The 16,239-nt window shown below is 45.6% G+C and overlaps 1 protein-coding gene across 1 annotated transcript; it reads left to right on the top strand.

Moving 5' to 3' along the window:
- Positions 1-4,636: 4,636 nt before the first annotated feature.
- On the top strand, positions 4,637-15,116 carry LOC145416972 (uncharacterized). Its single transcript, XM_080285818.1, has 4 exons — positions 4,637-4,661; positions 8,281-8,430; positions 9,874-10,009; positions 14,934-15,116. The coding sequence occupies exons 3-4, from the start codon at positions 9,881-9,883 to the stop codon at positions 15,114-15,116; spliced, it is 312 nt and encodes a 103-aa protein (XP_080141944.1). The 5' UTR covers positions 4,637-4,661; positions 8,281-8,430; positions 9,874-9,880.
- Positions 15,117-16,239: the final 1,123 nt, after the last annotated feature.

The raw sequence follows: 16,239 nt of genomic DNA, 5'->3' as shown, positions 1-16,239 counted from the left end.
TATCATTTAACCCTCATATGATCAGAACAACTCTAGGACTTTATATTTTGGTCACCCTAGGAGACATACTATAGTTCTTTCACATTAATTTGGCCAAGGTATTCCTCCCTTTCAGATTATTCTGCACCTCTGCAATACTGCACAATATGTCATTAGCCTTCTCATGCTCAGACCAGCTCTAGTACTGTGTTCAGTGTTAGGTAGTTTCAGATGAGGCCATAAATCAACGTCTGTCTCCTCAGTCCATGGTGATGATGATGATGTTGATGGTGATGATAATGGTGATGATCATGATGGTGATGATGGTGGTGATGGTGGTGAAAAGAGTTTTTGTTTCTCCACAGGTCACAGATTCAGGAGGCGCAGAATCAAGGTCTGTCCGCCCAGTCCTTCCTCGAAGCCAATAATTCCTACTCGTTCTTCTCCCAGCTCGGCGCGGGACAATATCATCTCAAACCTGGCCACACAGGAACCAATGTGATGGACCTGCAGGTGCTTTATATTAGACCATGGTGATCTGAGGGATTATTCTACTCCATCCACTTTAACTTGGCCACACAGGTTAGGTTAGATTAGGTTAGTTCTTGAATGCTTAGTTGTAATGAAATTGTCAATGGAATGCTATTAATCAAATCTCAGTATAATGCTTTGTATTAATCCAGGCTGATTTGAGGACCATTACATGTGGGTCACATTATATGAGTTTTATGTTTTAATGAAGGACGGCTTGGATAGCGGACATTTATATAACGGATTGAAAAAAGGATGATGAAGCTTGTACAGTCAGGTCCTGCTTCACGCAGGCGTTTTGTACCACAACTCCCCGCAAATGTTGATTCCGCAAATTGCCCACACCTATTGCAGAAGTCAGTGATTTCAGTGTTTTAGCCATGCTTATTACCTACAAACCCACTGTAACACCTGTAAATACATTTTATGGCACATTAATACTTCCTAAAAGGTCAGTACAGGATGATACACAAGCCCTTCTGAGTACAGTGTACTGTACTCACCATACCATGATGATGATGAGAGTTTACTGTGTGCTGAACAGCACATACCTATACAGGGTAACTGTACAGTATATAGGACTGTAAATCTCACAGAAAACATGAAAAAAAAAAAAAAAACATTTGAACCACTAGGAACAGCTGATGCTGTGGGAAAAGCAGGAAATAGCTTGATTTAATCTCCCAGAAAAATATGTGAATATGGGAACCCGCAAATAGCGGGGTTGACTGTATAACGGATTGAAAAAAAGGATGGCGAAGCATGTATTTCAGATTGGAGAAAAGGATGGCGAAACTAGTGTAACACTGAATAATAAGAATGGTGACACAGGTACAACTGAATACATCACTTATGGTAAAAATAGGGTTATGATAACTGACCCTGCTGGCATCACCAAATTTAGGTCAAAATTACCCATTCTCATATCAGTGTGTCATACAACAGATGCTTGTATAATGGCACCTGCTTGTATTGTATTTTGTCCAGTTTAACTTGGCCAGATATTGCCCTCCGTCCATCTTGAATGCATAGTTGTAATGAGATCGTTAAAAGAATGTAACTACAGTAATCTAGTCTATAAATGCTGTCATGTTTTTTGCTAAATAATCCCCATAGTGGTGTTGGCCATGGTACACTTGATGCTTTCTGTGAAGTGGAAGCTAGACCAAGGCACCAACACCAGCTAATTACTTCACAACAGTTGCTGGAAACTGTTTGAGAGAGAGAGAGAGAGAGAGAGAGAGAGAGAGAGAGAGAGAGAGAGAGAGAGAGAGAATGTAATTATATTTGTAACAATGTGAGCGTGTCAGTTTGTAGTTTGACTCTTGCACACTCAGAAGAAGGATTATAAAGTGAGTCAGTGACTGTACTTGCAGCTGAATATTTCCTGCCTAAGAGTGATGTGTGTGTAGATAGTTACAAATCATGTAACCACACTTCACTTGACTTCATATATTTATCAAACTTCAGTGGTGAGATGTAACATGAGACTTACAATAAAATATGGTAAATGTCATAAAGAAGTGCAGTGGAAAGAATGTAAGATGTGTTAAACTGCAGGAAATCAGTTGCAGAAGGATAACAATCGTTGCCGAGCTAAGGTGGACGAACCATAGTATGTTACTGTCTTTGGCCTGGTTTTTGTTGTAGTATGATGCTTATGGGATGGTGCTGCATACAGAATGCCCTTGTGTTATGATGAGGATGAGTTTGACAAGAAGCGTAACATATATGACGATTTATTGTTTTGTTCATTTTTTTTTATATTGTCTAATTATAATGTGTCTATGTATTTTTAGCCAAGGGTCACCTACCTGACAAAGTGTAAAAACAAATTTCAAACTCTTCTCAGTGATAGTTGTATAATTTCACTGCACTTGCCGCTTGAACTCCAACACCACACTTTTGTTCCATCACTGACACTAACACACCTGATATACCTATTGGAACAAAAGGGTGAGCTTGCATGTCAGTGATCATATAAGCGAAAAATAGCAGTCGTACTGTACATTTACCGGTGAGGCTGTACAGGATAATAATGATCGTATAAGCAAGACTGTGATAATATTTGTTAAAAAGGCCCTAACTCTTTTTATTTATCATAACCAGTTCATCTTAAAATGAAGGTGCACTGTATAGTCTTGCATACTACATTTTAAGGGTGTATAGCCACTGCCTTATTCTTTATGCTGCTTATCTTTGTATAGGTATTGAATACTTTATATATCTTTCTTAATCTTGTGAATTTTTATCCTTATTATTGGACTTTGTGGCTTTGATGGAATGGTATTTAGCATGACAGCCAGACCAGTGTAATGCCGATTTCAGCATTTTTTTCCCATTCTGAACTTATTCCTGATCATATACCGTAGTATTACTCTTCTGATGGAACCATACTTAGTGTTGTGGCCAAACCGATATATCACCGATGGCAGCATTTTCGCTGATTCTGAACTGATTGCTGGTCCTACAAACTCCTGATGGGACCACAGTGTTCGAGTTGAACTGATGTGTTGCTGATTTCAGCCTTTTGCTGAGTCTAAACTGATACCAGTACATGTATATGCCTTCTGATTTGGCAAATTGGATATGAAAAATAATGCTGATATACATTTTGTGTAGGCTCTTATTTAAAAAAAAAAAAAAAAAGTACATTAACCTGTTTTTGTACTACTGACTTGCAGTGCTGTGTTGTTTAATGAATGACCAGGGAGTCTGGAGTCCTACAACTTACCGTCCTCCCAGTGAGTGTTTTGTAGCGCCATTATCATTTTGCCAAAGCATATGACACTGGCAGATAGCACTGATTCAGTTTGAGTGTGTGTGTGTGTGTGTTACCTAAGTCAGCTTTTTAACACCTGACACCTTGTACAAATATCTTTTCATAGTCATGTTAGTGCCAGTTTCTTGTACTTTATTCCAGATAGTCTTAAGTCAGAGGAAAGTACAACCATTCAAGTGAAGAAGAGGCAATGCATCTTCCAGGGAGGCCCTCATGGTGTCTTGAAAGTCTTTGATAACTTCCTCAACTTTTGTCAGGCACAAGTAACTGTGTGATGGCCACAAACACACTACCATAATCTCAGTTTCCACTCAGTACTGCAAAAGCCTGTGGAACCTGTAAAGCAAAATTTGAAGACTTCATGAACAGGTAAATAGGAAGTTGATTAGATGCTTGTCTGTCCATCTACCTATTGCCAGACACCTCAGTCCTATTAGGGGTGGCCACAAACAAATCGCCTCCTTGTCACTGTGTCCAGTACATGTTGTACTAGTTTAAGTCGATCAATATACCAGTGTCTTGCAGAATTCAGCATTTTTTTTCTTTAATGCAAAATAAAGTTGCTCATTGGTGGCCTATGGCTGTGTTATGTGGTATCTTCATTGCAATTTTGATGTCTGCCTTGATACAGAGTGCCCTAATGGCAATAAGGGGGGGAAAAGGGGCATCAAAGCTTAATCTGAGTTAACAATTTCAGTTGAATTGCCTTTTAATGAAATGTACTGGTGATGGAATGGGATATAGTGAAATGGGATACATGGCAGTGAAACAGGTTGGTGACTAAATAAGGAACAGTATACGGTGATGGAACTGGTGTAACTCCCCTTCCCCGTGTAGCAGTTGGTCCCTCTTCCCCTACCCCAAGTAATGAAGAACCCACCCATTTTATTCTCTGAGCACTTCTCACTGTCATTATTTTCTCATTCCTTATATTTAAAATGAGTGTGTGTGTGCGTGTGAGATTAACGTGCATTTATTTGCAAATGCATAGGTAGTACATATATGCAAGAAGAGGTGGTGGGTCTTGCCACACACAAACCTCCTTTAGCAGATATATACAGTTAGTGGTTACAAAGTTGTGCATACAATGAAGGTTTATTGAGTAGTGTGTATACAGCAACAAATATTTCGATGTTTTGGGGTAATACTGAATTAGCATGGGCCCGAATGGGGCAGGGGTTACTTATTGTAGTAGTAGTATATTTAAAATTAATTTAGCTTCTGATAATTTCCAACGTACTTTGATCTCAATTTATGTCATCAGAAACTTCATCATAGTACGTCAAATATTGAGTGGTTGTTCGTATGTTCCCGGGCGGTATTCAGGACGACCAACAAATCCATGTGGCTCCAAGCCTCCTCAACTAAAGTATTTTCGGGAGGTCCTGGCTGTCAGGGTGGCCCTCACGGATGGTTGGGCTTCAACCCTCCTTTGTTACAACCCCTGCCAGGATGTGTCCAGAGAGGAGCTCCTCCACTACTTTGACCAGTTGCCAGCCCCTGCCTTCATCATGGGGGATTTCAACGCCCGTCACCACCACTGGGACCCCGCCTTGGCTGGAGCCCCCAATACCACAGGTTCCTCTCTATTCCAGGTGCTCCTTGAGTCTCACAGGTTTAGCCTTCTTACGCCTCCAGGTCTTCATACCCGGTTTGCTCCTCACAGTGGACAGGCATCTGTACTGGATCTCGGTTTGGGTGACGCAGTATTCCATCATCCGATGGTCCATGTGGGACCGTACATGGGCAGTGACCATCTTCCCGTCTTTTGTGACTACCCGACATTGTCTCCAAGAATATCACGAGCGAGTCGTCCTCGCTGGCAGCTTCACGACGATAGATGGACGGCCTTCCAGGAGGCAGTGTCTGCTAGCTTCCCTGGTCGTTGGGGCCTCTCGGCTGAGGATTTTTCACAGATGCTGGTGCAGGCTGGACATAGGGTGTTTGGTCAGTCAGCCCGCCGTAGTATAGGCCGATCGGGGGTGTCATGGTGGTCGGCTGCTTGTGCCTCGGCTGTGCAAGCCCGCCGCCAGGCCTGGCGAGCCTGGAGTCGTTACCCCACACGGGCCCTTGGGGATCGTTACCGACGCCTGGATGCAGTATGTAAGCGCACCATCAAGGTAGCCAAGCAGAAGGCATGGTCCTCTTTTTGTTCCAGCCTCTCCTTCTCCACCACATGCTCCCGCACCTGGAGGTTTTTGAAGGCCATGAAGGGTGGCCCGACAACATATTCATATCCCTTGTGTCGTGATGGAGCGGATCTCCTGGATGACCTCTCCAAGGCCGAGCTCTTGGCGTCATTCTTTGCGTCACAGCTGGGTGTTCCACCGACTTTACCTACAGCTCCCGAGTTTATTTCTGCCATCCACAGGGGCGTCTCAACTCCCCCTGCCAGTGACCTCCATTGCCCGTTCACGGCCATTGAACTCCGGGATGCCGTTGCTTCTCTACACCCGAGGAGGGCGGTTGGCCCTGACATGGTGGCTAATGACTTCCTCCTACATCTGCCGCCCAGCCTACACAGTCACTTGCTGTCAATTTACAACAACAGTTGGCAGACCGGCACATTCCCTGAGGTATGGAAGGAGTCAGTGCTGCTGCCTTTCCCAAAGCCAGGCAGGGACCCCACCATCACGTCGTCCTTATCGGCCCATCGTTCTTCTGTCCTGTGTGGGGAAGCTGTTAGAGAAACTGGTGGCTCGTCGGCTCTCTTGGTGGCTGGAGTCCCGTGGCCTGCTCTCCAGGGTTCAGTGTGGTTTCCGGCCGGGCCAGGGAGCTTTGGATGTCCTATGTCAACTGGAACACATGGTACATGATACCTATAGACAGCGGCTCTACATGCTTGCCCTCTTTATAGATCTGAAGGGGGCCTTCGATTCAGCCCCACACGATGGCATTCTGTACCGCCTGTCGTGCCTGGGAGTCTTGGGCCCACCCCTGGCTTGGATGTCGAATTACCTTGCTGGTCGCAGCTTTGTGGTGTCAGTGGGTGGGGCCTTGTCAGATCCCCATCCTGTTCATCGGGGGGTTCCGCAAGGGTCTGTGCTCAGCCCACTCTTATTCAATGTGTTGCTGTCCAGCCTGCCTCAGATACGTAATGCTACTCTCCTGGTGTACGCAGATGACATCACCATCGTGTCCCAGAGCCCTTCCTTTGTGGAGGCGCAGCAGTTTCTGCAGTCAGCGGCATCCACTTTTTTGGCTTGGGCCCGGAACTGGGGCCTTACCATCAATGCTGACAAGAGCGCAGTGATGCCCTTCACTCTACGCCGTTTGCCATCATCTCCAGCAATTTCTCTGGACTCAACCTCAGTCCCTGTTGTTCGGGAGCATGTGCTGCTTGGTCTCCGGTTGGATGGGCCCATCCTCACTTGGCGCAGTCACATAGAATACTTACGGTCATCTTGTGCAAAACGACTTGACATCATGAAGAGTATTGCTGGATCCCGCTGGGGGGCAAGCAGGGACCTTTTGTTGGCGTACTATCGATCAGCCATCTTGGGGAAGATCAACTATGGCTGTTCGGTATATGGCTCAGCATCTCCTACACAACTACAACGGCTGGACACTATTCAGACGACCGCTCTCCGGATTGCGCTGGGTGCTTTCTGCTCCTCACCCACATTGTCTCTGCAGGCTGAGGCAGGTGTTCCCCCCCTCCATCATACCAGGATGAAGTTGACTTGTCGCCGCTACTTTACTATCCAGCGCTTGCCCGATGACCACCCACTCCCGGAGCTCTTTACGACAGCAGGGGTCTCGACATCTCATCCATTGTGGCCCATCAGGTCTCGACGGCCCCTCTTGGTGCGTGCTCTCCACGCTTACCACACTCTGGGACTTCCTCCACCAGCTCGCCACCCTGTCCGATCAGTATCTCCTGTGCCCCCGTGGAGGGACCTGTCCTCACCTGTGTCCGTAGACCTCCCAGAGCCCTTTTGTAAATCACAGGATGGCCACCTGGCCCCTCGCATTTTCCTGCAGATGGCTGGCTCCACCTATCTAGGGTTCATGGCTATCTTTACCGACGGCTCCCGCTCCTCCACCCCTGCAGCAACTGCAGCTGCCATCTTCGTAGAGGACTACTCCATCTGCCAGACATGGCGCTTAGGGATGCCCATGATGTAGTCACTGCTGAACTCTTCGCAGTCTTGAGGGCCCTGCGTTTTTTGATGTCTCATTCCTCTCCTCGGCCGGTGGTCATCTACACTGACTGCAGAGCGGCCCTTCATCTCATCGCTTCTCCTAAACCCTGCTCCATACGTCATCTGGTTTATGAAATCCAGGATGACCTTGCTCAGCTGCTGCAGGGAGGCTGGAAGGTACGTCTGCAATGGATTCCCTCCCATGTGGGCATCAGGGGCAATGATGTGGTGGATGCAGCAGCTCGGATGGCCTTGACTTTTCCTGATGTGGAGCCCTACCCCTTGCCAGCCATTACTCACCGTCGCCTCTTAGCCACGAGGTGTAGTCAGGCATGGAATGCTGATCTCTACGCCTCCTCCCCACAACAGCGCTGGCTTATATCGCTCCGACTCATCGGACCAACCTTGGGTACGCTCTGTCTCCCGGATCCTGGACGTCGCTATCACCCGCCTGCGTATTGGACATGTTGGACTGGCATCACATCTGCATCGGCTGCGACTGCACCCAGATCCCTACTGCCAGTGGTGTGTGAATCAAGAGGAAACTGTAGCCCACTTTCTGCTGCATTGCCCACGCTTCTACTCCATCCGCACCTCCCTGAGGGAGCGCCTTGCAACCCTCGGTATCCTGGACTTCACCCTCCCCATCCTTCTTGGTGGGGTGGGCCTAGATCGGCACCTACGCCACTCAGTTATACGCCATGTCTGTGTCTTCCTTCGCAGATCGGGGCAACTTCGCCGCCTATGATTAAAGAGTTCTGCTACACCTGAACCACCGTTAGGGCTACATCTGACTACACGTCGGGTCCAGCCCTTCAATCAACACCAAGACCAAGACCAAAGTATTTTCGGATTTTTTTCGCTGCTGAATAACTGTACAGCCACCTTGATATCAAAATTCAATAACGAGGTCTTAACTCTTAATTCTGTAAGTTGACGGAGGAGGTTAAGAGAGGCGTCAAGAACCTGCAAACTAGTGTAGTCTGTTAACAGGTAAACGTTTTTGACTTATAATAACCCAGAACATATATAAAAATAATTAAGTCTTTGTAGAATTTAATGTTTGTTGCTGTGGAGAGGGTGGAGAATGAGAGACTGGTTAGAAGAGTGTATGTGAGTGAGGTGGAGTGGGAAACCAAAGATGAGATGGAGTGGAAATGTGTATATGAGAGGGAGGTGAGTTGGATGTAGGGCAGCCAAATGACAGAGGACAGGACAGTGTGGAGGTGATGTGTTTATGGCCACTTTTAACGGAATTAATGTGACTTTTTTTTTTTTTTTTAATGGGTAGGAGAAAAGAAGGGTTGAGAGAGAGAGACTTGCATTGTGGCAGTTCAAATCGCTTGTGTGTTTAAAGTGCTTTTCTTTTCCATTTGTCGGGGAGCTCGGTGGTAGGGTGTCGGGCTCGTAATCTTGAGGTTGCGAGTTCGCGCCCTGCCCGGTGGCTGCTGTGCTGGGAGGGGTAATGCTCTCCTGTAACCCTAGCAGGGCTATATGATCTGATGAGGTCTAGCTCAGGGATTAATCCCTCTTTTTTCCATTTGTATAGTGAGGGAAAAAATCCTGTAGTGTCAGTTATCATGTGTGTTTTAGCTATTTTATTTTGTATTTGTTGGATCAAAACAGACAACAGTAAGTTAACATTATTTTTGAGTGAGTATTTTGGGAGAGCATTTTTGAGTTATTTAAGAGGAGCCTGTGGAGTCACATGGAGAGACAAGCTGACAAATGAGGATATAAAGGAGCGTTGTGGTGTGGATGTGGATGTGATAGGAAGTGTTTGGAGGAACACACTGAGGTGGTTTGGCCATGTGGAGAGGATGGAGGGTGAAAGACTGACAAAGAGAGTGTATGTGAGTGAGGTGGAGGGGGGAAGAGGGAGGGGGAGGCTGAGGATGAGATGGAGGGATGGGGTGGAGAGGTATATGAGAGAGGGGGGTGTGAGTTGGGAGCAGGGCAGTGAAATGGTGGGGGACAGGGCGACGTGGAGATTTGTTTGTGGCCACCCCGAACGGGATTGACGCTTCTGGCAATAGATAGATAGATAGATTTTTGAGTGAGTATTTTTAGTTAGTATTGTGAGCTAATATTTTTGAGTGAGTATTGAGTGAGTTTTTTTTTTTTTTTTCCCAGTAAATATGGTATTGAGTGCTTGTAGTGAGTAATTAAAGTGCTCCAATCGGATTGAGCCTGTGCAGGTTTACAGTACTTTATATCTATGGGGTGGTTGGGGCTTATTGCTCATGTAATGCCACTCAGGGATGAGTGAGGCTGGTCACTCATCATAAATGTCAGGACCAACTTGCCTAGCCCTGGGCTTCTACACTTCTTATGGGGCAACACAGGATTGGATGATGATGGATGGATGGTATTTGACAATTTTTCCATTTCAGAAGTTATATCCAATAGTATTTTTTTACACATACAAATTTTCAGATCAGCCATGGGAAAGAACAAATTAGGCAGCAAAAATCCCATGAAATCTGGCAATCCAATCTACAAGAAGGCTGGACAGGGATTACCCATGAAGGCTAAAGGAAAAGTGAAACCTGTCAAGATGAAGTTGAAACAGGTAATGCTGTAGTGGGTAAATTTTTAGTTGTTTCTTTTCTTTCCTTAATTTCCTCCCACCTTTTTTTAATACACACACACACACATTCGTTGCTTCATTGAATTTATAATGATATGATGATGATGATTCATTCATTGCCAGACGCCATAATCCCACACGGGGTGGCCAAGGACTTTGAGTTATTTGTTTTACAGGGAGGGGCACTAATCCTCCACCAGCCCACTTGACACGTAGGGAGCTGCTGCTGATGATGATGATAAAAAACTTTGACACTTGCTGCTGGTGTGTGTGTGTGTGTGTGTAATGAGTGATGTAGATGCCAGAGGTGGATGCTTTCATATGGTAGCAGGGATGTAACTGGGTGCCCCTGCTGTCCAGTTTTTAACCCGCCCCGTCCCGGCCACTTTTCGACCACTGGTACCCCCCAATCCCGGGCATTTTTCGACCCTTTTTTTTTTTTTTTTGCTTAAACTTTCACTTTTGGTCAGAAACAACGGCCGGTGGCAAAGAAAGTGGTCTCCGGGGTCCCTAATTAGCTTAACCAGGTATGCCTTGGTCCCACCTGGCCCCGTGTTCTCCCTATGCGGTGTGAGCATCAAACGTTTTCTATGGTATTATAAGTTTGGGAAACCAATGAAAGTAAGTAGAAATGAATTTATTACAAACATAAAAACATGTGATAAAAGAGTATATTGGATTTTATACAAAAATAGAGCAGAAATAAGCATTGTACCATCGTGAGAAACGAGCAAAATCGGCCAACTTGGTCCCGATGAATCGCTAACATTCTAAAATCATGATACATATAATTTTTTTTACTTACATAATACTTCTACAATAACATTATACCATTTTACATTTTATTGAACTGTTTTTACGTATTCACAGGCCTTTTGATAACATTTAGCGTAATGTTAGCGCTTATTTACGTAGTGAGTGAACTCGCTGTGACTGTTGTTTCAACTCGTATTGTGCTTTTTCTACTTACATAATACTTTTCTAATATTATTATACACTTTTCAACTTTATAGAACTGTTTTGAGATTATTTCAGGCCTTACGTAAATATATAGCGTAATAATAGCGCATAGTAACACACACGGTGAAGTCGCTATGACAACTAATTCAACTTACAACCTATTTTTGCACTTATATAATAATTCTACACTAACATTGCACATGTAAACACTTGATATAATTGATATTACATCATTTCTGAACGTACGATGGAACTTAGCGTCATATTTGTGCGTACTTACACAGGGAGTGTTATCGCGATATCATTTGTTTCATCTTACACTAGTAATCAACTTATAAAATACCTTACTACTAACATTACAACATCTTCCACTGTATATAATTCCTATCACATACTTACTGACCAGAATGTGGGTGTACTCGTGACATCAATTATGACAACTTACAGTAATGTTCAACTTATACGTTTTATTCATGCTAACATTACACCCGTTTCCACTTTATTTCCTTGCTATCACATATTTACTGACCAGATTTACACAGTGGGTGTAGTTTTGATAACAATTCTTTCCACTTACACTAATTCTCATCTTATACATTACTTTTCTGAAAAAATAACACCAGTTTCAACTTTATATTTGACTTAGCACCTACTGACTGGCCTTACCATTATCATGAGCGTCATTTCGCCTTCCCACACAGTTTCAGAAGTGTAGGAAATTATGATATTCCTTGAAACAAGGCTGAAGGCACAACGCAACATTGCACTCGACACACTCGTATCTTGTGTCTTTTCTCTGCGTGGATGGTCTGACTGTCGAATGCTTACATACATGGCAGCGACGCTGGGGTTTACGACGGTTTGGTTCGGAAGGGATTGCGCTGGGGTAGTGGCGGCCTGCAAGACGTAGGGGAGTCTGAGCAGCACGGGGGGGCGCGGGGGCGGTGTGGGGGTCTTTCCTGGGCATGCTTGGCGATTATTTCACGTGCCAGCTCCCTCACAAACCCCTCAAAGGTCTCGGATACTCCGGTGGTCATTGTGTGCAGGTAGTGGGCGTTCAGGACCGTGATGTCGAGCAAGTGGAAAAAGAGTTTCTTGTACCACTTCATCGTGGTCCTGGCACAGTCAACACTTGAAATCATCGAGTCTGACTGATCAACTTGCCTCGTGTTCAGATTATAGGCAAGTACAGACTCTGGTTTCCATACGTTGCGCCTCCTCTCGCTACGGTGATCCACGGAGTCTGTGCGGTGCATCAGGGGGCTGTGAACAGTTGATAGGAGGCAAACTTCCCTGTTGTGGTTCCACAGGGCTGCAAGGATGTTATTGGCCTGGAAGAAAACCACCTCATTCTTGTCAAGTTTCCTCCCTCTCTTGACCATATGGCGACGGTTTCTCTTGACTGTACCACAGACTCCGGTGTCGTGTTGGTGGAGGAACCTAGCGAGAAGAGGGTTAGTGTACCAGTTGTCCAGGTTCAACACATGACCACGATGAAGGTACTCTTCTATCATTGTCTTCACCACGGCCCCAGAGAGTCCTATACTCCGATCTTCTATTATATCTGTCTGTGCGCCCGTGTACAAGACTATGTCCTGCACATAATCAGTCTTACAGTCACACATAACAAAGATCTTAAACCCGAAACGGTGTCTCTTGCTGGGTATGTACTGCCTAAAGGAAATATTGCCTCTCCACAACACAAGACTCTCGTCTATGACGAGGTCTCTGTAGGGATAAAATGAGGAGCGGAACATTTCCCGTAAATGATCAAATACCAGCCTAATTCTCCTCATTTTATCGGTGTTATTTGCATTGGCTGGATCATCTGCATCAAAAAAGTGGAGGCGGCCGAGAATAAACTGAAATCTATTACGACCCATCACCTTTCCAAAGAAAGGTGTTAGGATGATTGGGTCCGTTGTCCAGTAGGCAGGAATTTGATTTTTCCTCACCACACCCATCAAGATTACCAGGGCAAAAAATAGGAACATCTCTGATATAGTCACGGGATAGTCATACTGTTCTGCATGCTTGCTTGTGGTTCCTAAGCGTTCACTTTCAAGGTGCTGGGATTGTGAAAATATATTTATCTGTTCTACTATGCGCCCAACAAACGCCTCACCAAAAAACAAGTTGAAAAAATCTAACCGTGACGACCCAGCATTTACACCTGGAGCCGTGCAACCTGACCGCCACTCCTCAGTGAAAGGGTGAATGATAGGAGTAAAATTACTCCCATCCTCCCAGTTCCACGTGACACCACCGTCTCCAACCACGTCACCATCGTCCCCTTCGTCAGGGTGGGGAGGTAAGGGTGGTGGGGGAGGTTGGGGAGGTGGAGAGCGGCGCCTCTCATCACTCGCACTTCTCTTCCCTCTCCCTTTTCCTTTACCCTTTCCCTTCCCTTTCTTTCCTTTCCCCACATCCTGGGGCTGTGGGGAGGAAGTTTGTGAATATTCAGGGGCGAAAGAAGTGCTGGGGAGTGACTCAACCTCCTCTCCCCTAGGCCTACGAGCACCACGTGCTCGTGCTGCCTCCCTTACACCACTGGCCCCTTCACCCCGCACTACCCCCACACCACTCTCACTTTCACCCCGCGCTGCCGCCACAACACTTTCCCTTTCTCCCAGCAATCCCACCACACCACTTGCTACTTCCCCAGACAAAGTACTTTGACCATACCTTAGGTGTCGTCTCGCCCCACCTTCTGATCCACGTGGTGATATTTTCTCCTTTCCCAACCACGCAGCGATATCACGTCCTAGGCCTCCGTCATCCTCATCGTCCTCATCCTCGTCCTGATCAGAATTGTGATGGAGAGATAGCTGTGCATGTGGTTGGGGAGCAGGCTGGCCTTCCCTTGCCTTACGGTATGTCACATACCGCGTTTTTCGGGGCGAAGGGACCTCCTCATCACTGCTACTTATTTCTTCCTCTGGCTGGACGTAATCGCGATCCACCACATCATCATCGAGTGGAGAATCACTGTCTCCAGTGAAGGCTTCCAGGACGGATGCAATTTGCTCGTCTGAGAGACCTTTCCGCGCCATGTCTGACCTGGGTCACTGCTGGCAGGTGAGTGACCGAGACAAGGGCGAGCGCGGGTCACGCAGGGTCTAGGACGCTGCCCGCCTGGCGGCAGGTAGGGGAGGCTTGGGTACCCAGGCGAAACGAAAATCTCCCGCGAATTTTGAAAATTGTGGAAATTATGAACCTTGCAATTGCAGGACGTTGAAGTACGTCCTCGGGATTAGCTGTGACAAAACGTGAGGACGTGGAAGTACGTCCTCGGGACGGCGCGGGTTAAATACTGAAAAAGGAAGATAGTGGACTGCAGGAGGAGAGCAGATTCAGCCTTCAGTCCATTGGGTTTATGTTCAGATGAGCTTGGTGCCGGGTTTATGTTCAGATGAGCTTGGTGCCACAACACCAACAATAACAGCAAAAACAACAATAAAAACAACAGCAGCAGCAGCAACAAAACAATAACAACAATGTGATTGTATCCAGCTGGCTTTAAGATATGCTAGCAGTGTCATCCTATTTCCATTGTGCATCGTTAGGTGATTGTGTGAGCAGTGTAACAAAACCCACACCTTTCCAGATATGTAAGTGATGAGAGAGAGAGAGAGAGAGATTAACTTCAAATGAGAGTGACAGGTTTTTTATGATTAAAGTTTGTCAGAGATGTCACTAATATTTCTCTTCACACAGCTCAGTGGTGGCATTAGAGGAGAAAGAGAGAGAGGTTGACTTCAAATGAGTGACAGGTTATATTATTAAAGTGTCAGAGATGTTACTAATATTTCTCATTATGCAGCTCAAACAAGGAAGCAGTGGCAGCATTAGAGAGAGAGAGAGAGAGAGGTTGACTTCAAGTGAGAGTGACAGGTTATATGATGAAAATGTGTCATGGATGTCACCAATATTTCTCTTCACGCAGCTCAAACACTCAAACAAGGAAGCAGTGGCGGCGCTAGACAAGCAGTTGGACACCTTTCGCCAGGCCCTCATGACCAAACCCAAGACAGATGCACCAAAACCTGAACCCAAAGCAGACTCGACCTCAACAGAAACCCCAAAAGCCAGTGTGGATGAGACGATGGATGCTATGGCCAGGTTGTGATGATGATGATGATGATAGGTAGGGTAATGATGGTGATGTTTAAGTAGATTAACTGTTGGTTTGTTTAAATAAAGATTATATGATTTTTTCCACTTGTGTTTATCATGATGGTGTCAGTGTGGGTGTGTATGCCTGTGAGGTTGTCGTGAGTGTGGTGATTGGGTGGGGAAAGAGGGAGGAATGGTGATGATATTTCTTATGACTTTATTTTTTTCATTTTTAATGAATAGGAAGGGGAAAAAAAATACATATAGCAGATTCCAGGTGTCTTCCATCTAAATGGGGAGCGCGGTAGCTCAGTGGTAGGGTGTCGGGCTCGTAATTGTGAGGTTGCGAGTTTGCGCCCCGCCGGGTGGCTGGTGTGCTGGGAGGGGCAGCGCTCTCCTGTAACCCTAGCAGGGCTGTATGATCTGATGAGGTCTAGCTCGGGGATTAATCGTTCCATCTGAATGACTTCAAATGTCAGCTGTTTTATTTGTACTTTTCTTCCTTTTCCTTCCAGTCTCAGCAGGACAGTGTGATGGGCAGGAGAGAGAGGAATGACTTTCTTCACATACTTCAGTCATATCATTTAACAGAAGGTGCTTTGGTATTGCCCATCCGCCCTACTGAAGTTATCCTTTTCTGTTTCATATGCTGATTATTATTATTATTATTATTATTATTATTATTATTTTAGATATTGTTTAGCCACATGGAGTGAATGATGAGTTAGAGACTGACTTGGAGGGGATGTTAGCTTAGGAGGCTGTAGTACTTCTTCCCTTATTTACTTCCACAGACACATAAATATTTTCTTGTTTAATGTTTACAGTATCATATATGTTGGTGCAGGAAGGGAGAAGTGTGATCATCAAGGGTAGGGTTGCAAGAGGCAGACTTGAAAAAGGCCTGGGATGAGATTATAGAGTGTGACCTTGAGATCAAGCAGTGTGTAGGTCAACATATACAAGCATGTTGGAGCCTTTATAGACTGTACAATATATGTTGGGGTATTACCCCTTGTGGTGGGGGCAGGATGGCTCTGTGGTAGAGCCTCTGACTCGAGACCAATGGGTCAAGAATTCATGTCCTGCTTGAGTAACTGCCCTGCAGGGAGAGGTAGGGCTCTCTGGTCACGTTG

The sequence above is a fragment of the Coenobita brevimanus genome, chromosome 108, assembly GCF_032717465.1.
Source record: "Coenobita brevimanus isolate Jiangsu-jjx chromosome 108, ASM3271746v2, whole genome shotgun sequence".
NCBI lineage: Eukaryota > Metazoa > Arthropoda > Malacostraca > Decapoda > Coenobitidae > Coenobita > Coenobita brevimanus.
The sequence above is the reverse complement of the archived record's forward strand: the minus strand, read 5'-3'. Positions and strand labels throughout refer to the sequence as shown.